Here is a 20,751-nt window from a genome sequence, read left to right as displayed (position 1 = left end):
TACAGGAGAAGTCTCTTCCTGGTAACTTCTACCAGCCTCTGTTTTTCCTTTTCTTTTGGTTTTCTTGGACAGACATCATCAGTCTCCCCTTTGTGATCAATCTCACAAAACTGGCCATTAATTCTTTATACAATACAACATGCAACCAATGCTTTCTGCTTTGTCTTAAGATGCTGCCAATACACTTAATGACCTTTATTTTAACACTTTTTTAACACATTTTTTTTAAACACAAATACTGCACCCATCTTTCCTCTAGGTGATATACTAGGCTTTTGGAAGACAGAAGGAATTGCAATAGTTAATAGGTTATGAGACTTCTAAATCCAAATATTGTTTTGATATTTGGATGGCCAATTTATCTTTTTTTGGAGAGGAGGAGTACTGGGATTGAACTCAGGGGCACTCGACCACTGAGCCACATCCCCTGCCCTATTTTGTATTTGATTTAGAGACAGGGTCTCATTGAGTTGCTTAGTGCCTTGCTTTTGCTGAGGCTGGCTTTGAACTCTGGATCCTCCTGTCTCAGCCTCCTGAGTCGCTGGGAATATGGTGGTTGGAATTATAGGCATGCACCACTGAAACTGGCTCAATTTATCTTTAATGAAATAAACTGACTTACTTTTTCTTCACACAAAATTCACTAAACCTTTCAGCACTATCCAGAAAAGTTAAGTTTGAATGACTTTTAAGAGAATGTCAATTTTCATGATAGGTTCATCTACAGTTTAGACGAATCACAGAAGTGGGCAGGTATATTGGGGCCTTAAACAACCTCTACATTCCTATGCTCAGTACCAAACACTGCACAGGAAGTTCCAACTAAATTGCCATAAAAAGGGTTCTGATGACTCATTTGTTGATGATCTCAAATACACTGATTTATTTTAATTTTCAACTCTCTCTAGATGTATTCTAATAAAGGAAACTCACATAAGGAGACCAATATCCCTTTTTTAAATTATGATATTATGTGAATGAGGTGGTATTTAAATGATTTCCTTCTATTTTCAATACTGATTCTCAGTGCTTACCTAAAAATGATAAAAATACTGATGATTAAAGTACAAAAAATTATATTCTGCCTTCTAGAACTATCTGTATTTATTGGCATAGAGACACTTAACCACTTTAAGATTTTAATATTTTATTTAATTTTTTTAAAAAATGGATCAGAGCTGAGCACAGTGGAACGAGCCTGTAATCCCAGCAGCTTGGGAGGTTGAGCCAGGAGGATCATGAGTTCAAAGCCAGCCTCAGTAACGGTGAGGTGCTAAGCAACTCAGTTAGACTCTATCTCTAAATAATAAAATATAGTATCGGGCTGGGGATATATTGGTTGAGTGCCCCTATGTTCAATCCCCAGTACCCCCCCCCCCAAAAAAAAAGGATCAGGCTGGAATGGTTGCTCAACTGTACGGTTCTTGCTTACCACGTATGAGCCCTGGTTTCCATCCTCTGCATGGCCAAAAAAGAAAAAGAAAAAGAATTGGTTGACTGCCCTTTATACAAAGTAAACAGGTATAGTCTTTACCCCTTTCATAAGTAAACGGGCAATCTGTGTTCCACTGTATACTTCTTTATTTCAAATAATATGATGCTTTGAATACATGTAGTAAATACACTGTCATTTTTAAAAATAATATTTTTTTGGTGAACTTGAGGAAGACACATACTACTTATTTTACATGCCTTAACAATATATACCTTAACTAATGATGATTTAGGAAATTTGCCATCAGGTGTTGTATTTCCTCATGTTTATTTTTAGTTGGCATTGTATGGACAAGTGATATCTATCTCTTATGTATAAATTACGTACTACTAAGTCATTAGGCTTCTCTTAAAGTCCCACCTGTTTTTACACTCAGTATTTCCTTTCTTTTCATCTTTTTCTCATGACACTTAGAACCATCAAACATAATATCTGTTGTTTTTTGGGGTTCCTTTTTTAATTACTTACAACCTGCCAGTAGCATGTAATTTCTACCAAGACACTTGGTGAACTTTACTCATTGCTTTCCCTCTTGCCCACTGCTGCCCATACACATAGTAGGCACTTGATACATATTTACTAAATGCCTATGGATGTTATATAAGTGAATTAAACTACTTGTCTAATGGCACAATTAGGTATGGAATGTCCTCACTGACTTTTCATTAAAAGAATTTTACTGCTTTTAATTACTTGACTTACTTTAACATCATAAGGTATCACCTTAAAAAAAAAATACTCTCTTGAGAAACACAATGGTGACCAATTTCATTTCAAGCAGAATCTCAGCTCTCACTTCATTTCCAATCTCTTTACTATCCTTTACTATTACAGCTCCTATTTGCATATGATCCCTTAGGAGGTTATAGCATTCAGTCCCTTTCAAACCTACAAGTCTTTCTGGGTCATTGGGGAAATTATTTAATTCTCTGCTGAGCTTAATAAAAAAATTGAATATACTGGGATTAAAAAAAAAAGAAGAAGAACAAGCAAGCAGCTCTATCTTTGTTATTTTCATAGTTGTTTGCACAACTGTTTTCCACAATGTTAAATTTGTAATTGTGGCAAAAGAGACACGTTTCTTTCTTAGAATCTTTTATCCCTCATTTGTGCTGCACTTGAGGAACCACTTTAATAAAAAGTCTCCAGTGGGTTTTAATGGAGCAAACTTCTCATTGGGATAAACTGATTTCTAGGCTTAAAAAATACATATGTGAACATCAAAATAATGCCCCCAAAATTTCCATTTGATTTTAGAATGCATTACAAGACTTTTCAAAATCTAATTTTTCTTTTTAATTATGCATTGCTTGTGTTAATAACCAAATTAATTTCTGGGTAGCATAGTCACTGGGCACTTTTTGACAACAGGAACCATATCGTATTCATTTTGAAACAACCCAAACCTTTACTCCACGGCCTTACATATTGTACATACTAAATAAATGAAAAAACTCCTGGGTGAATGAGGGGAAAAAAAAAAAAAAAACAGAGACTGAAGTTAAGCCTGAAAAATAAAAATAAAAGATTACCAATACTTTTTTATTTAAATTTATGAATACATACCTTTGGTTATCATGACATAAATAACCAGAAACCATCCATTTCTTAAAGCTATACATAAGAATGAACCATTTTAACCTATATTGTAATTATAAATTCTAAATAAATATTTTATACTAGTTGTTATTATAAGCTATTTAATAATGGGTCTGCTTATTTTTTCTCTTCTAGTCTTATAACTTTAAACAACTTAAACCAGATACCCAAGATCCTTCTACTTATTCAAATTAACTGTCATTTTATAGAAGACACATTTTCCAAACTAAAGAATACTGGGATTCAAAGACTGTTGAAAGGCTTGCTGATCAGCTATCTTGAATTATATGTACACATGAGTGCACATTATAGCGAAAGATATAAAAGGACTGACAAATTCACTAATTAAGTGTACATTCTTTAACAGAAAAAAATTATAAGAAAAATCTATAGTAATGCCTAATATCTATTTTATGCTTATAGTGATATCCTTTAAAAGTGAAGCAAATTCTAATAACCAGTAATTTTCTATTAAGACAATATTTTTTTCAGCCATAACTAATGTAACTAAAGAGTCCATTTCTTGTATGAATGTATTTGCAAAGATCAAGAAAATTTTGTTAAAAACACCTATTTTGGGTAAGAAAATTTTCCCTTAAATCCAAGTACACATTAGCATCCACAATTCGTGAAACAATTACACATTTATATATCCAAACTCTAAAAAGCATGACAATAATAATGCATAAATTGCTAACCTTCAGATCTCATGAACTCCAGTGTTTCCCGGAAGACTCTATGCCTCTGGAAACATTCTTTCAGTCTGTTGATATCTCCTTATTTTTTCCTTAAAAAGGAAAATATGCCTCAGTGTTACAAAAGGTTATATTATCAAAGCTGACTACAAGGTGAAAATAGAAATATTACATACTCATCTTAGAATATAAGTAAAGTTTAATTTACTATAGAAATGGTAATTCATATTTTACATAATTTAGTGTAGAGCAAATATCCTTTTTAGAAGAAGTTAGTAAATTTCTAATAACTTACATAGTTTAGATTTAAACAATTTCTAGACTCTAGAAGATTTAAAACAGAAAAATTAAGAAAAACAAAATGTTATAGGTTTTGATTACTGATGAAAATCATGATAAGTATGCTATTTTTTGTTTATTTAAGAAAAACTATTGAATTCTAAATCAATGTAAAAGTTTACAGCTTTTAAAATAACTTAGGCTTTTAAACAGAATAAAACATACTTTTCAGTAGATATATATTAACAAAATCTTTTTTAAAAGTTACAATGCCGAAATTTAAAATGGTTAGTGCAACAATCTGAAGAGATAACAACATCCTCGCAGTAATGACATATATTTTATTTACAAAACTAAAATATCTGTAATTACCCTTTCTAGATCATTAATTAATCTTCCACTCTCAAATGTTAAGATAAATATTATGTCCATATAAAAATGTAGAAAATGAGGGAGTACCTTCAAAATGACGTAGAGAAACTTGTGAAGTGTAATTTATTGTTTTTTAGTAGTAGGCAGATCTGAACCATCAATAATCACAATGACACTAGCTACAGTAGAAATATCTCTTGTGCTAATGAATGAAGAACTATCCTAAGCAAGCAACTTACACTGCTCACATGAACAAACAAAAAAAGTGTCAAAAATCTTTTAAGAGAAAAATTATCTCAGGAAAATTATGTCTCCAGGGCCCTCTTTTTTTCTCAACTTTATGAATATCTACATGGATGGATATTCTGAGATAAAGATTTGGGACAAACTTGAATATCAATGATATTTGCAAAAATAGCATAGAAATATCAAGTAGTCCTTATAATTACAGAGTTAGGAAAGGTTATTAAGTCTAGTTTGATTCTGAGGAACCCCAGATTCAGCAGAACTTAAGGTCAGAAAGACTGATTCAAAATTTAACTTAAAGTATAATTTTAAATATCTTAAAATTCCACTGAGAGCATTTCAAACTTAAATGATGGCATACTGGAGACCACTGAAGAAATCACTTGAATCAGCCTTGCAATCATTTTAAGGAACATTTCAGAACATAAATTTCTGAGTTTTCTTTGGTAAAGACAAATATCCTAAGACTGAACATCAAACAAAGCTAGTGTACTAACACATCTTCAAAATATGTCCATTGAATATAAACTTAAAAAATTATTTGTAACTAAAGCAAACTAATAAAGTAAATTGGATACTGAGTAGAATATGTCTATAAATTTCATTTATAATTTCCACTTAAATTTTCTTATTAATAAAAATGAATTCTGGAAGCTAGAGATACAGCTCCCTTTTAAGCACAAGGCCCTGGGTTCAATCCCCAGTACCACAAAAAAAAAAAAAAAAAAAAAAAGACAATGAATTCTGTATTATCATTTTTACCTATCTTAAAACTAAAACTTTTTTTCTATAAAACATTAGGGAAATGCTATCTTATTCAAGCTCCTTCTTTTATAAGAAAATTAACTCTATTTGTGATGTGTAGCTTAGTCCATATGAAGAAATTAAGTATTTTTGCATATCAATTATTAAGATTTAAATAAAAAAACATAATTGTATTTTATAAACAATTAAAAGACATTCTTTTGGCATTTAAGGTATTATTACATTTAGAAAAGCAAAAGTAAAGTGAAATCTAGTGATCTAAATCTACATACCAACAATTAGCATGTAATGTAGACAGAGGTAAAGGTGCCCTAATCTATGCAAAAAAAGGGGACTCAAACTGCAACCTGTTTGAAGGTCAAGTAAGTAAAAGTAAACCTTATGAACAGGACTGACTCTGAGACAGTAGAGCCACAAGCCTAGAGTCCACCACAAAAGAAGGAGGTCTCTGGAAAAACAAATCACATTTGGTGCAATGGTCTAAGTATTGGAGATCTGGGATCAATTCCAGCTCTGTGCAAAATGCATAGTAGTAGATGTGAGAAATCATTCCAATTTTAGCACCTTTTTCCCAGTGGCTGAGAATTGAGGACCTTGGCTGTGTGAGACTCTGGAAGTCAGTGTATGTTCACAGATGAGCAGGAGAGAGTATTTAGAGCTGTGCTGCTAAGATTTCTACAACACTCACTCTCAGGCAATTCTGCAGAGAAATCATCCCTAAAAATACACCTCAGGATGATTAGGGGTTGCTGCTCTTCCTTTGCAAGCCCTCTGGGCACATCAGTGGTGATCTACACAAGATTAGTGTGAGCTGCCGTTTTGCAGGAATCCTGTCTTTATGAGGTAATAAAGAACAGTTGGATGATGCAGCATTGTCTTTTATCAAACATGAGTGGGCTTTTTCTCCTGTGAGTGGGCTAAGCAGTGACAAATGACATCTGGGACCAAACTGAGGATGACTGTAACCATCCAAGGTACAATGAAAAATACTTGAGAAGTCTAAAACTTGTAGAAGTCTGAAAATATGTATGCTCATGTAAATGTGTCCCATGTCTTTGCAAGGCTTTGTTAGGCTTACTAAAGAATCCTTGTCAGGTGTCAATTATGCATCCTATGAAAAATAAAATGAACATAAACCTAGGCCATCAATTAGAAATCTGCACCTAACACTAATGATTCACATGTGGTCTTTTCTAATATTTGAGGCTCTGCTGAGAAAGTCTCTGTGAACTAGCTCTTGATTCACTAAAACTCCTCAAAATTGTCATCCTGGAGGGAGAAGGAGAATGGCCTACCTCTCCTGTCCCAGATCCCTCACTTTTCTAGTTGCCCATGAGTATCAGTGCATGTCATCCTACAAATTCCAGAAGTCACCTAGAGTGGAAAGGATCAAGTCACTCTCCCATGCTTTTCTTTTTTTTTTTTTTAATTTTTTATTGTTGGTTGTTCAAAACATTACAAATTTCTTGACATATCATATTCCACACTTTGATTCAAGTGGCTTATGAACTCCCACCTTCACCCCATACACAGTTTGCAGAATCACATCAGTTACACATCCATTGATTTACATATTGCCATACTAGTGTCTGTTGTGCTCCGCTGCCTTTCCCATCATCCACCCTCCCCCCTCCCCACCTCTCCCCTCCCCTCCCCTCCTCTCTCTCTACCCCCTCCACTGTATAACCCTGAGGGTCTCCTTCCATTTCCATGCAATTTCCCTTCTCTCTCCCTTTCCCTCCCACCTCTCATCCCTGTTAAATGTTAATCTTCTTCTCCTGCTCTTCGTCCCTACTCTGATCTTAGTTACTCTCCTTATATCAAAGAAGACATTTGGCATTTGTTTCTTAGGGATTGGCTAGCTTCACTTAGCATAATCTGCTCTAATGCCATCCAATTCCCTGCAAATTCTATGATTTTGTCATTTTTTAATGCAGAGTAATACTCCATTGTGTATAAATGCCACATTTTTTTTTTATCCATTCGTCTATTGAAGGGCATCTAGGTTGGTTCCACAGTCTTGCTATTGTGAATTGTGCTGCTATGAACATCGATGTAGCAGTGTCCCTGTAGCATGCTCTTTTTAGGTCTTTAGGGGATAGACCAAGAAGGGGAATAGCTGGGTCAAATGGTGGCTCCATTCCCAGCTTTCCAAGAAATCTCCATACTGCTTTCCAAATTGGCTGCACCAATTTGCAATCCCACCAGCAATGTACAAGTGTACCCTTTTCCCCACATCCTCGCCAGCACTTGTTGTTGTTTGACTTCATAATGGCTGCCAATCTTACTGGAGTGAGATGGTATCTTAGGGTGGTTTTGATTTGCATTTCTCTGACAGCTAGAGATGGTGAGCATTTTTTCATGTACTTGTTGATTGACTGTATGTCCTCCTCTGAGAAGTGTCTGTTCAGGTCCTTGGCCCATTTGTTGATTCGGTTGTTTGTTCTCTTATTGTCTAATTTTTTGAGTTCTTTGTATACTCTGGATATTAGGGCTCTGTCTGAAGTGTGAGGAGTAAAGATTTGTTCCCAGGATGTAGGCTCTCTATTTACCTCTCTTGTTGTTTCTTTAGCTGAGAAAAAACTTTTTAGTTTGAGTAAGTCCCATTTGTTGATTCTAGTTATTAACTTTTCTGCTATGGGTGTCCTATTGAGGAATTTGGAGCCCGACCCCACCGACTGTAGATCGTAGCCAACTTTTTCTTCTATCAGACGGCGTGTCTCTGATTTGATATCAAGCTCCTTGATCCATTTTGAATTAACTTTTGTGCATGGCGAGAGAAAGGGATTCAGTTTCATTTTGTTGCATATGGATTTCCAGTTTTCCCAGAACCATTTGTTGAAGATGCTATCCTTCCTCCATTGCATGCTTTTAGCCCCTTTATCAAATATAAGATAGTTGTAGTTTTGTGGATTGGTTTCTGTGTCCTCTATTCTGTACCACGGTCCACCTGCCTGTTTTGGTACCAGTACCATGCTGTTTTTGTTACTATTGCTCTGTAGTATAGTTTGAAGTCTGGTATCGCTATACCGCCTGATTCACACTTCCTGCTTAGCATTGTTTTTGCTATTCTGGGTCTTTTATTTTTCCATATGAATTTCATGATTGCTTTCTCTATTTCTACAAGAAATGCCGTTGGGATTTTGATTGGCATTGCATTAAACCTATAGAGAACTCTGGGTAATATCGCCATTTTGATGATGTTAGTTCTGCCTATCCATGAACAGGGTATATTTTTCCATCTTCTAAGATCTTCTTCTATTTCTCTCTTTAGGGTTCTGTAGTTTTCATTGCATAAGTCTTTCACCTCTTTTGTTAGGTTGATTCCCAAGTATTTTATTTTTTTTGAAGATATTGTGAATGGAGTGGTTGTCCTCATTTCCATTTCAGAGGATTTGTCGCTGATATACAGGAATGCCTTTGATTTATGCGTGTTGATTTTATATCCTGCCACTTTGCTGAATTCATTTATTAGCTCTAATAGTTTCTTTGTAGAGCCTTTTGGGCCTGCTAGGTATAGAGTCATATCATCTGCAAATAGTGATAATTTAAGTTCTTCTTTTCCTATTTTTATGCCTTTAAGTTCTTTCGTCTGTCTAATTGCTCTGGCCAGTGTTTCGAGAACTATGTTGAACAGAAGTGGAGAGACAGGGCATCCCTGTCTCGTTCCAGATTTTAGAGGGAATGCCTTCAGTTTTTCTCCATTCAGAATGATGCTAGCCTGAGGCTTAGCATAGATTGCTTTTACAATATTGAGGTATATTCCTGTTATCCCTAGTTTTTCTAGAGTTTTGAACATAAAGGGATGCTGTACTTTGTCGAATGCTTTTTCCGCATCTATCGAGATGATCATATGGTTCTTATTTTTAAGTCTATTGATGTGGTGAATAACATTTATTGATTTCCGTATATTGAACCAGCCTTGCATCCCAGGGATGAATCCTACTTGATCATGGTGCACAATTTTTTTGATATGTTTTTGTATCTGATTCGCCAGAATTTTATTGAGGATTTTTGCATCTAGGTTCATTAGAGATATTGGTCTGTAGTTTTTTTTCTTTGAAGTGTCTTTGTCTGGTTTAGGTATCAGGGTGATGTTGGCCTCATAGAATGAATTTGGAAGTTCTCCCTCTTTTTCTATTTCCTGAAGTAGCTTGAAAAGTATTGGTATTAGTTCTTCTTTAAAGGTTTTGTAAAATTCTGCTGTATACCCATCCGGTCCTGGGCTTTTCTTAGTTGGTAGTCTTTTGATGGTTTCTTCTATTTCCTCAATTGATATTGGTCTGTTTAGGTTGTCTATATCCTCCTGACTCAATCTGGGCAGATCATATGACTTAAGAAATTTATCGATGCCTTCACTATCTTCTAATTTATTGGAGTATAAGGATTCAAAATAGTTTTTGATTATCTTCTGTATTTCTGAAGTGTCTGTTGTGATATTGCCTTTTTCATCCCGTATGCTAGTAATTTGAGTTCTCTCTCTTCTTCTCTTCACTAGCATCGCTAAGGGTCTGTTGATTTTGTTTATTTTTTCAAAGAACCAACTTTTAGTTTTGTCAATTTTTTCAATTGTTTCTTTTGTTTCGATTTCATTAATTTCAGCTCTGATTTTAATTATTTCTTGCCTTCTACTTCTTTTGCTGTTGTTTTGCTCTTCTTTTTCAAGGATTTTGAGATGAAGTATGAGATCATTTATTTGTTGGTTTTTTCTTTTTTTAAGGAATGAACTCCAAGCAATGAATTTTCCTCTTAGAACTGCTTTCAATGTGTCCCATAGATTCCAATATGTTGTGTCTGTGTTTTCATTTATCTCTAAGAATTTTTTAATTTCCTCCTTGATATCTTCTATAACCCATTGATCATTCAGTAACCTATTGTTCATTCTCCAAGTGATGTATGCTTTTTCCTTCCTTCTTTTATCGTTGATTTTCAGTTTCATTCCATTATGATCAGATAAGATGCATGGTATTATCTCTACTCCTTTATATTGTCTAAGAGTTGCCCTGTGACATAATATATGATCTATTTTTGAGAAGGATCCATGTGCTGCTGAGAAAAAAGTGTAACTGCTTGATGTTGGGTGGTATATTCTATATATGTCAATTAAGTCTAGGTTATTAATTGTGTGATTGAGTTCTATAGTTTCCTTATTCAACTTTTGTTTGGAAGATCTGTCCAGTGCCGAGAGAGGTGTGTTGAAATCTCCCATGATTATGGTATGGTGGTCTATTAGACTCTTGAACTTGAGAAGAGTTTGTTTGACGAACATAGCTGCACCATTGTTTGGGGCATAAATATTTATGATTGTTATGTCTTGTTGGTGTATGGTTCCCTTGAGCAATATGTAGTGTCCCTCTTTATCCCTTTTGATTACCTTTGGCTTGAAATCTATTTTATTTGATATGAGTATGGACACTCCTGCTTGTTTCCGAAGTTCATATGAGTGATATGATTTTTCCCAACCTTTCACCTTCAGCCTATGTATGTCTTTTCCTATCAAATGTGTCTCCTGTAGGCAGCATATTGTTGGGTCTTGTTTTGTGATCCATTCTACTAGCCTGTGTCTCTTAATTGGTGAGTTTAAGCCATTAACATTTAGGGTTATTATTGAGATATGGGTTGTTCTTCCAGCCATATTTGTTTATTTCTGTTACTAAACATGGTTTGTTTTCCTCTTTGATTATTCCCCCCCCCCTTACTGTCCTACCTCCCACTGTTGGTTTTCATTGTTATTTTCCATTTCCTCTTCCTGTAATGTTTTGCCGAGGATGTTTTGAAGAGATGGTTTTCTAGCTGCAAATTCTTTAAACTTTTGTTTATCGTGGAAGGTTTTAATTTCATCTTCCATCCTGAAGCTTAATTTCGCTGGATACACAATTCTTGGTTGGAACCCATTTTCTTTCAGTGTTTGAAATATGTTATTCCAGGATCTTCTAGCTTTCAGAGTCTGTGTTGAAAGATCAGCTGTTATCCTGATTGGCTTACCCCTAAATGTAATCTGCTTCCTTTCTCTTGTAGCTTTTAAAATTCTCTCCTTATTCTGTATGTTGGGCATCTTCATTATAATGTGTCTAGGTGTGGATCTCTTATGATTTTGCACATTCGGCGTCCTGTAGGCTTCTAGGATTTGGGATTCTGTCTCATTCTTCACGTCTGGGGAGTTTTCTCGTATTATTTCATTGAATAGACTGCTCATTCCTTTGGTTTGGAGCTCTGTACCTTCCTGTATCCCAATGACTCTTAAGTTTGGTCTCTTAATGTTATCCCATATTTCTTGGATGTTCTGCTCATGGTTTCTTAACAGTCTTGCTGAGCTGTCTATGTTCTTTTCCAGTTGAAATACTTTGTCTTCATTGTCTGATGTTCTATCTTCTAAGTGTTCTACTCTGCTGGTAGCATTCTCCATTGAGTTTTTAAGTTGGTTTATTGCTTCCTGCATTTCTAGGATTTCTGTTCGTTTGTTTTTTATAACCTCTATCTCCCTGTATAGTTGATCCTTTGCTTCCTGGATTCGTTTGCGTAATTCATTGTCGAAGTGATCTTTCATTGTCTGATTTTGCTGTCTAATGTCTTCCTTGATACTCCAGATCATCTGAAGCATGTATATCCTGAATTCTTTATCTGACATTCCATCTGCTGCGGCTGTTAGCTCTTCTAAAGTTGCGTTGACCTGCATTGCTTGTGGTCCTTTCTTTCCTTGTCTTTTCATACTGCTTGCGTATCTTTCCTGCAGGCGCGGGTGGCGGCTCTGCTCTCTCCTTATTCCAATTGGGGTGTCGTGGCTACCACGCTGGCAGGTCACTGGGCCTGTTCTGGGCGCTGGTGGCGGCTCTGTTCTGCCCCTACTCCAATTGAGGTGATGAGTGTACCACGCCGGCAGGCCACCGGGCCTGATCCGCCAGTCAGGCGCGGGTGGCGGCTCTACTCTGCCCCTACTCCAAATGGGGTGACGTGTCTGTCATACCGGCAGGCCACTGGGCCTGTCCCGCTGGTCGGTCGCAGATCTGCCCACCTTTCGGGCACGGGTGGTGGCTCTGCTCTGCCCCTACTCCAATTGGGGTGTCGTGACTACCCCGCCTGCAGGTCGCTGGGCCTGTTCCTGGCACGGGCGGTGACTCTGCTCTGCCCCTACTCCAATTAGGGTGATATGTGTACCACGCCGGCAGGCTCCTGGGCCTGCTCCGCCGGTCTGTCGCAGGTCCGCCTACCTTGAAGGCGCGGGCGGCGGATCTGCCCTGCCCCTCCTACCACACCTGCGGACCCCTGGGCCTGATCTGCAGGTTGGTCACAGGTCTGCTCACCCTGCGGGCACGGGTGGCGGTTCCGCTCCGCCCCCACTCCAATTGGGGTCACGTGGCCACCACACCGGCAGGGCCTGATCCGGGCGTGGGAGAAGGATCTCCTCTGCCCCTACTCCAGTTGGGGTGACGTGTGTACCACACTGGCAGGCCACTGGGCCTGACCCGCCAGTCTGTCACAGGTCTGTTTCCCATGCTTTTCAACATTATCTCTGAAGGGCACCTTTAGTAGGTTAGTGAGGCACAAAGCGCTTGTTGTCATGTTTCAATCAGTAGCCAAGTTAGCTAGCACTAAGGTCACTGAAGGTCATATGCCAGTGATAGCCTTGCCTGAACTATAATATATTATTTCAATAGGTGATTCAGTGTTTAGTTCTAAGGATATATAACTTTTTTGAAATGTTCTTATGTTATTTCTACCTTTTAAACTTTCTTGCAAATACTGGGATTTTGAAAATATACATTTTTCCCAGAATCACAAAATTTGAGAACATTAAGTTGACAACTTCTGCTGTCTGCCTCACATCACAATATAAATATTTCAAAAGGGAATATTGGTCTGTGAACACAAGTAGAGGTCTGGTGTTTTCAAAGTGACAACAAATCTTGTAAATTCAGTGTAATCGTTCAGTTTATGTACAACTGCATCTCAGATACAGCATTGCTTAATTAATATTCCTGCAGCCAGCAAAAGCCTTGTGTACTCTAAGGGACAGCTTCCTGACAGAAGCAAAGGATGTAGGAGGAAAGAATCTAGCAGGAGAGGCCAATCCGCCATGTAAAGTTTGACCCTATCTTTTTAAGAAAAGGAAAAAAAAAAAAAACAGTGACAGTCATAATGATTCTATTTACTTTTATTCTTTAAGAATACCACTCCGATTTTGAACCTTCACACAATGCTGAACTATGGTTATCAAAAACATATGCAGATTTTAATCCATTCATTTATCAAATGACAAAAATGAATTTCCATTTCTTCAAAACCTGTGCTGAAATATAAAAATCTGTAGCACATGACAAAAATGTTTCTAAAAAAAATGATAACATTTAGTCATTCTATTTCAGTAAAGACAAAAGTCATAAAAAAATTGATCAACATGAGACTCTTCCATTCAATCATCAGTGCTCAAAATGTGCAAACAATTCTCTAAAATTTGTAAATGTAAATTCAAAGGCATGGGAAGATAATCTAGATGACAATTTAAATAAAAATTTAAAACCTAAAAAAGTAGATGATTCCTTCAGAAAACTATAAATTATTGGAAAGTTATTACCAATCCAGGTGATCATCAACAGACGAGAAGATAAAGAAAATGTAGTGTGTATATATGTATACACACACACACACACACACACACACAATGGAGTTTTAACTCAGCCATAAATAAGAATGAAATTATGGCATTTTCTGGTAAAGAGATAGAACTGAAGAGGGTATAATTGAAGGTAGTAAAAGTCTGGATTAGTGAGAGGAAATGGAAACTATGGCTCAAAATTAGTGATTGACCTTTGGTAGGATGGAGAAATTCATACTAAGTGAAATAAGCCAGACTCAGAAACAAAGGTCAAATGTTTTTTCTCATATGCAGAAGCTAGAGCAAAATAAGGGGAAAAGGTGGGGGATGGATTCCAGAAAAACACAAGGTAGATCAGAGGAGTAGAGAAAGGTGTTTAAGGGGAGGCAGGGAGTACTGGAAAAAGGAGGAATTGCAAAATGAAACTGAGCAAGTTATGCTATGTATATATATATGAACATAACACAATCTCACCTGTATGCATAATTATGAAGTAGCAATTATAAAAAATAAATAGATGGTAAAGTCAGTTGAGTAGAGGAAGAGGAACCGTAGGAAGGAAGTAGGGAGGAAGACAGAAAAAGAAACAGTTGGGACTGCAATGGAGCACATTATATTCTGTGCATGTATGATTAGGTAAAATTAAACCTCGCCATTATGTATAAGTATAAGCACTAATAAAAACATTTAAAAAAAAGACTGGTTCTAGAGGAGTTGCAAACTTGACTAACTATCATAAAAAGAATTTGAAATGTGTTTCAAGTACTATGGCTGCAAGGGGGAAATAGGATCAGCAGGGCAGGTAATATGGAAGCCTTAGAGAAACTTTACCACAAAGATCTCTATGTTATTTAAATCATATACCTCAAAAAAAAAAAATGTTTCCTGACGTCTATACATTTTCAGTCATTCCTGTAAATGTTCACACTTCCCCACTTTACAATCTTTGACTCATCATGGTAGCCTCTCATGTGCACCTATACTCAGCTAATCCTTGCCCTCTCTTTTCTTCAAACTACTATAACCAAAAAATTTAAAAGAAACATAAAAAAAAGAACACCCGGCTAAACTCAGCTTTCTTCCTGCTGTGAACTTGCCTTTAGTTGCTGAACAAATAATTGTCAGTAGAGATAGTGCAGAATATTGGATTATTGGCATAACTTTTAATATATGACCACAGACTTCATGTGGGTCCCCAGTAATATCTGGCAATTTACCCTATTTCCCTTGTTAATTCATGCTTCGATTCTATGATACCACTCAAAAGGGCACCTTTGATTCTTCAGTCCTCCCACATTCCTTCCCACCTCCTCACTCTCAGTTTATGACATTGCCTCTAAGAAAATTGAAAGAACCACAATTCAATTTCCTCCATTTCCTTCCACTACATCCTTTAAACTCTTGATATTTGTATCTCTATTGTCTGCCTTCAGTCCTAATATAACTGAGGAATTTCTCTATCCTGTCTAAGGTCAATCCCCAATCTGGAGCCATAGTTTCCGCTTCCTTTCACTAACCCAGAATTTTACTACTTCAATTATACCCTTTCCCTCTCACATCCATTTTACTGGATTGTTCCCATATGTATGCAAATGTGACATAAGTTCTTACCTCTTGAAAAAACTAAATTGTTTTCCCTTAGGTGAGCTCTCCATTTCACCATTACCCCATTTCTCTGTTTCATTTATAGCAAAAGTTTTCAAAAAAGGATACTCTACTTTCCTCAGCTGCCATTCTATATTGAATGAAGGAAGAGGCGGGGGGGAGGGGGGTGCACAAGAGAAATTACAAGTTTCCTCCTCCTTCAGGCTCTTCTATTTCAGTAAATGGCATCACCATTTACACAGTTGCTCATATTGAAAATAGTCCATTAGGGAAATGGCTGATTCTAGGACTGAGGCAGAGGAAATAAAAGACGTAAAAGAAACATTGTGTAGTGCAGAAAGTAAGGAGGGGGCAAGAGTCACAAGAGATCTGAAAGAGCTCTTAATGGTCCAAGTTCAGCTAATTTTTGGAACAGAAAGTAAGTAAAAATAGCTTTAGATTATACCAAAGAATAAAATCAATGTCGTAAATAAATAAATTCATAAATATTCTTACAAAATATTTTCAAAACATATATAGATACTCCATTTTCAAGAAATGAAGCCTAATTCCCAACCCTCCCCACCTTCAATGTGAGTTTAATTAGCAAGCTGTTTTGAACACACATACACACATGCACACATGCTAAAATTTAAGAACATTCTACAAAAACCTGACATATTCTTCAAAAAGTTGCAGTCATGAAAACAGAAAGACTGAGCAACTGTCACACATGGAGGAGACTATGGAAGCATTATGACTCAATTTGACATAGTATTCCTGGTCAGCTGGATCCTAGATCAGAAGAATGACATTCATGGATAAACTAAAATCTGAAGAGTCTATCCTCTGGTTAAGATTACCCTGTGACCATTTCTCAGTTTTGACCACTATGTCATGGTGACATAAGAGGTTAACTTTAGGAAAAGCTGGGCGAACAAGTCATGGGAATTCTCTGTGCGACGTTTGCAAATTTTCTGTAAGTCTATAAAAAGATACTTTTAAAAAGCCTAGGAGTCATTAGTGTTCATCTGTTTCCCTCACACCTCATAGCCAGTTAGCACCTCCTCTTAGCTCTGTCTTTAAGAAGTATCTTTTATTTGGCCACTTCTCACCATCTTCACTGCTGCCACACAATCCAATTCCCCACATCTCTCACTTCCACTGATCAGCAGTAACCTCCCATCTGGTCGCCGTGCTTCCTCCATGGACTCCCCGTTGCCTATGTACACAGTGTCACGCTCCTTCCTGATATATTCTATTTGGTATATATTCTATTTGCTATTCCTTCTCTCTGAAAGCCTCCTACCATTTACGGCCCACTCCCTTACTTTACTGAATCTCTACCAAAACATGATCTGCTTGGAGAGGCCTTCTATGGCCATCTTATTTAAAGTGGCCATAACCTTCCTATTTCTTTATGTTAATTTTCTTCAAGCAGATTTGTGACATCATAATGTTATTTGGTTGTTTACCTTCTACCTTCACTACTAAGGTATACAGGATGAGAACAAGGACTTTATTTTTTGAATAAACACATACCTATTGATTGTGACTTATGGAACACAGTATAATTTTATCCAGAACTGGTAGAAGTGTCTGTTTTGCCACCTTTTTGAAAAAGCAATATGCCAGTAGTTATTAGGCCAGTGCTCCCACTCTTGGGACTCTGTCCCATTAAAAAGTTGAGCAGCAGTATAGAAGAACATTTTAAAAGAATACATATTATACCTTTGTTCACAGTAGCACAAAAACTAACTTGAAGAAAAAAAAGTGAGCAGCCACAGGGTAAAGATTGACTAAATTTTTATATGTTCATACCTTGAATTATTACAAAGTATTAAAATAATGAAACAACTATAACAGATAACTTTGGAAAGTTCCATGTAGTGTTATGAAATGAGAAAATCAAGATGCAGAAAAAAATACACAATAACTTTCAAAACACTTTCATGGGCAATACTTTCATGTGTATGTTTACATCGCCCTAAAATATGAATGGAGCCAGGCATGGTGGCATGCATCTGTAATCCCAGTGGCTGTGAAGACTGAATCATGAGGATCGAGAGTTCAAAGCCAGCCTCAACAAAAGTAAGGCACTAAGCAACTCAGTGAGACCCTGTCAAATTCAAAATAGAACTATTAAAAATAGAACTGAGATGTGGCTCAGTGGTCAAATGCCCCTGAGTTCAATTCCCCAGTACTAAAATAAAAGGAAAGGATATAAACCAGGTTGTCAAGAAGTGTTACCCTCAGGGGCAAGAGGTATGAATGAAGAACAAAAGGGAAGAAGAAAAATCAAGTGTCTCACACACAAACACCACATACACACTACCAAGAAGAAAGAAACATTAAACACATTTTGTGATTGATAGGAAGATATTTATGCCTTTATATAAGAATGTTTGTATGTATCTGCATAAAAGAGAATTATTCAAGCCAATCAATTTCAAAAAGTACAGAAGAGTTTTGGGACATTTGGCCCACAAATTTTTCAAATAAAAAATCAACTTTTAAGCATAAAATTCATTTCAAAATTCCTTAATCTTCCAAAGAAAATAGAGTTTTGCTGCTAGAATTGATCAGATTCCCAGGAAATGCATAAATTCTTACAGATGGTCCTAGGAACACAGCTAAACTGAAGACTACATTAGTCAGTGTACTTTCATGCTGAGCTGCAAAAAATAGAATGGAACCCTAAAAAAAGAAGAAAGCAATATCCACTAACAGGAATAAAACAAGGAGATCTTCACAGCATTTGTTAGCACAACTTCTGGCTAATTAAGCAGTCTGTCTTACCTACCTTAAGTTGTTTTTTTTTTTTTTTTTTTTTTTTTTTTTTTTTTTTTTTTAGTTATAGTTGAAAACAATACCTTTATTTGGTTTACTTATTTTAATGTGGTGCTGAGAATTGAATCCAGGGCCTGACATGTGCTAGGTGAGTGTGCTACGGCTGAGCCACAACCCCAGACCCCTACCTTAATTCTTAAGATGGGCATTTTTTTCCTCATGGAAATCTCACAGGTATTGCCCTGCTGGCTATGAATACCCAAATAAGGTCTTGACTAGTTTTAATTCTTAAAAAAATAAAATAAAATAAATAAATAAATAAATAAGGAAAGAATTTCAGACTTTCTGTTAAGATTATGTCCTTACTTTTTATGCCTTAATAAAGTATAAAAATTGTCCCAAATACTCACTTTTAGAAAACGCCTAGAACCTAATAAGTAATCTAATAAACATTTACATAACATAATTTCTTCACACTTTAGGAAGTGTGCAAAGACCTTAAATGGTAATGTTTGCAGCACTATGGAGTACATCATGCCAATGTCAAGTGTAAAGTGTAAAGAAAAGGGGAATCCATTCTGGATATCATATAAGGGGATTTCATCATAGATTGTAGTCATAAGTAGACTTCATCACAGACAACTATATTGCAAAGTGATTTTGCCATAAAGTAAATATGAAATGAGCCCTGAGTCAAGATTTTTAAAACTATGATTCAAGAAATGCAGATTCAACACTATTCAAAAAAAAAAAAAAAAGGCATAGAGGCTTTTTTTTTTTTTTTTTTTTTTTTTTGGTACTGGGGAATTGAACTCAGGGGGCATTCGACCACTGAGCCACATCCCCAACCCTATTTTGAATTTTATTTAGAGACAGGGTCTCACTTGCTGGGAGCCATTAGCCAAGTAGGTATGACAATTTCCTTGCCAGCGTACCCCATGTTGCTGACATGTTGCAGTGACATTGAATGTACTTAACCTTGCTCAAGGACCAAGGCAGATTAGGGTGTTCCCGGTTTTAAGATAATCTTGTTTAGGGCGTTCCCAGTTTAGGTTCCAGGTTTAAGGTTTAAGATTATTCCTGCTGGGAATAGGGCGTATCCTGCTGCCTGAGTTCCCCTTGAGTTCTCACGGGATTCAGACAGTATATTTTGGAGATAGAAGCCCAGTGGAGGTGAATTTGGGAGAGAAGGTGGATTTGGGAGACGCCCAGAACGTGATTGTAGACGGCTGGTGAGTTCGGGAATAAAGAGTTGCTGTTTGAATCTACAAGCTGTGTGGTGGCTCGTGATTGTGTGCCCAGCCAGACTGCGGCATTTGGCGGCTTGTACGGGGAACTTCTAAAGCTTAGAGGTAAGTGAAATTTCTCACCCTTGAGGAAGAGAGAAAGAATGGGTGACCAATTCAAAAAACAATATGCTATTGTTTTGATTTATTTTGTTTTTATTTCAAGTTGCCTGTTCCTAGAACTTTCTCAGGCAAACTGGGGAAAATGGTTGACTCAAGGTTTGAAGTTGTTCGCCTCCGAGGAAGAGAAATTGTTAGAGAAAGGAGGCACCCCAGTAAGACCAAGAACAGTTAAGGCATATGTTGATAAAATACAAAAATGTAGCAAATGGCTTTTTAAAGACGAGTTATTAAGTATATCAATGGGACCATCATGGTATCCTGTAGAAGGATTTTTCTTCAAGAAAGAGATGGCTAGTTCTGTTTACTACACTTGTCTAAGATCTTGGTTTTTACAGACATCTAATTAATTTACAAAGCTAAAATGTTGAAACATCAACCACTCTTTACTTATTAAGTTACATAAGGTAATATATTTAAGCATGTGTGTTTTCATAAATTGGTGAATGGAAAAAATGTTTAATATTGCTTTGGTCTGTGTCTTTGCTAAAACAAGGTTACTAAGTGTTAAGATTCTATCATGTGTAATTTATATACAAAGAGTATAAGAAGTTTCAGTTGGGTTTCAATTATAGTATTATAGTATCATAAAAAACATGAAAGTCTTTCATCTTATTAAAGTGGAGTAATTTGTCTAAATCAGAAATTTTATAAGAGTTGTTTCAGAATGTAAATTTATAAAAAGGGTTAACAGTTAAAAAAGAGATATAAAAAGATTCAAGATGTGGGAATATATTTTAATATAAAAGGTTAAAGGAAAAAGAAATGATTCTAGATGATATAATCTGTGTGGTAAAGTAAAAAGTTGTAAAATGCCATTTAAAAAGATTTTGAGGAAACTAGACTTAATTTAAAAGCTTGAGAAAGGAAGAAAGAAGAAAAAGGTATTTGTACATGGCAGATTGAGACAAAGCTTCTCAATGGAGT

General features: G+C 36.2%; 1 protein-coding gene across 3 annotated transcripts in view; it reads right to left on the bottom strand.

Annotated features, from left to right (window-relative positions):
• Positions 1-20,751, bottom strand: part of Csrnp3 (cysteine and serine rich nuclear protein 3) — a 197,568-nt gene that overhangs the window by 144,924 nt on the left and 31,893 nt on the right. The window contains exon 3 of one of the 3 annotated variants that reach the window (XM_046447402.2): positions 3,793-3,881. In XM_046447402.2, coding sequence (XP_046303358.1) covers positions 3,793-3,805 — 13 coding nt within the window. In that variant the 5' untranslated portion in view covers positions 3,806-3,881. Of the gene's footprint in view, positions 1-3,792; positions 3,882-20,751 lie in introns of those variants that run through there. The other 2 variants (XM_058580143.1, XM_058580144.1) reach the window with 2 other exon arrangements.

The sequence above is a fragment of the Marmota monax genome, unplaced genomic scaffold (genome assembly GCF_021218885.2).
Source record: "Marmota monax isolate L192 unplaced genomic scaffold, Marmota_monax_Labrador192_F-V1.1 WCK01_AAM20220418_F8-fsc00007, whole genome shotgun sequence".
In the NCBI taxonomy this organism is placed as follows: Eukaryota; Metazoa; Chordata; class Mammalia; order Rodentia; family Sciuridae; genus Marmota; species Marmota monax.
This window is presented reverse-complemented; position numbering and strand designations above follow the sequence as displayed.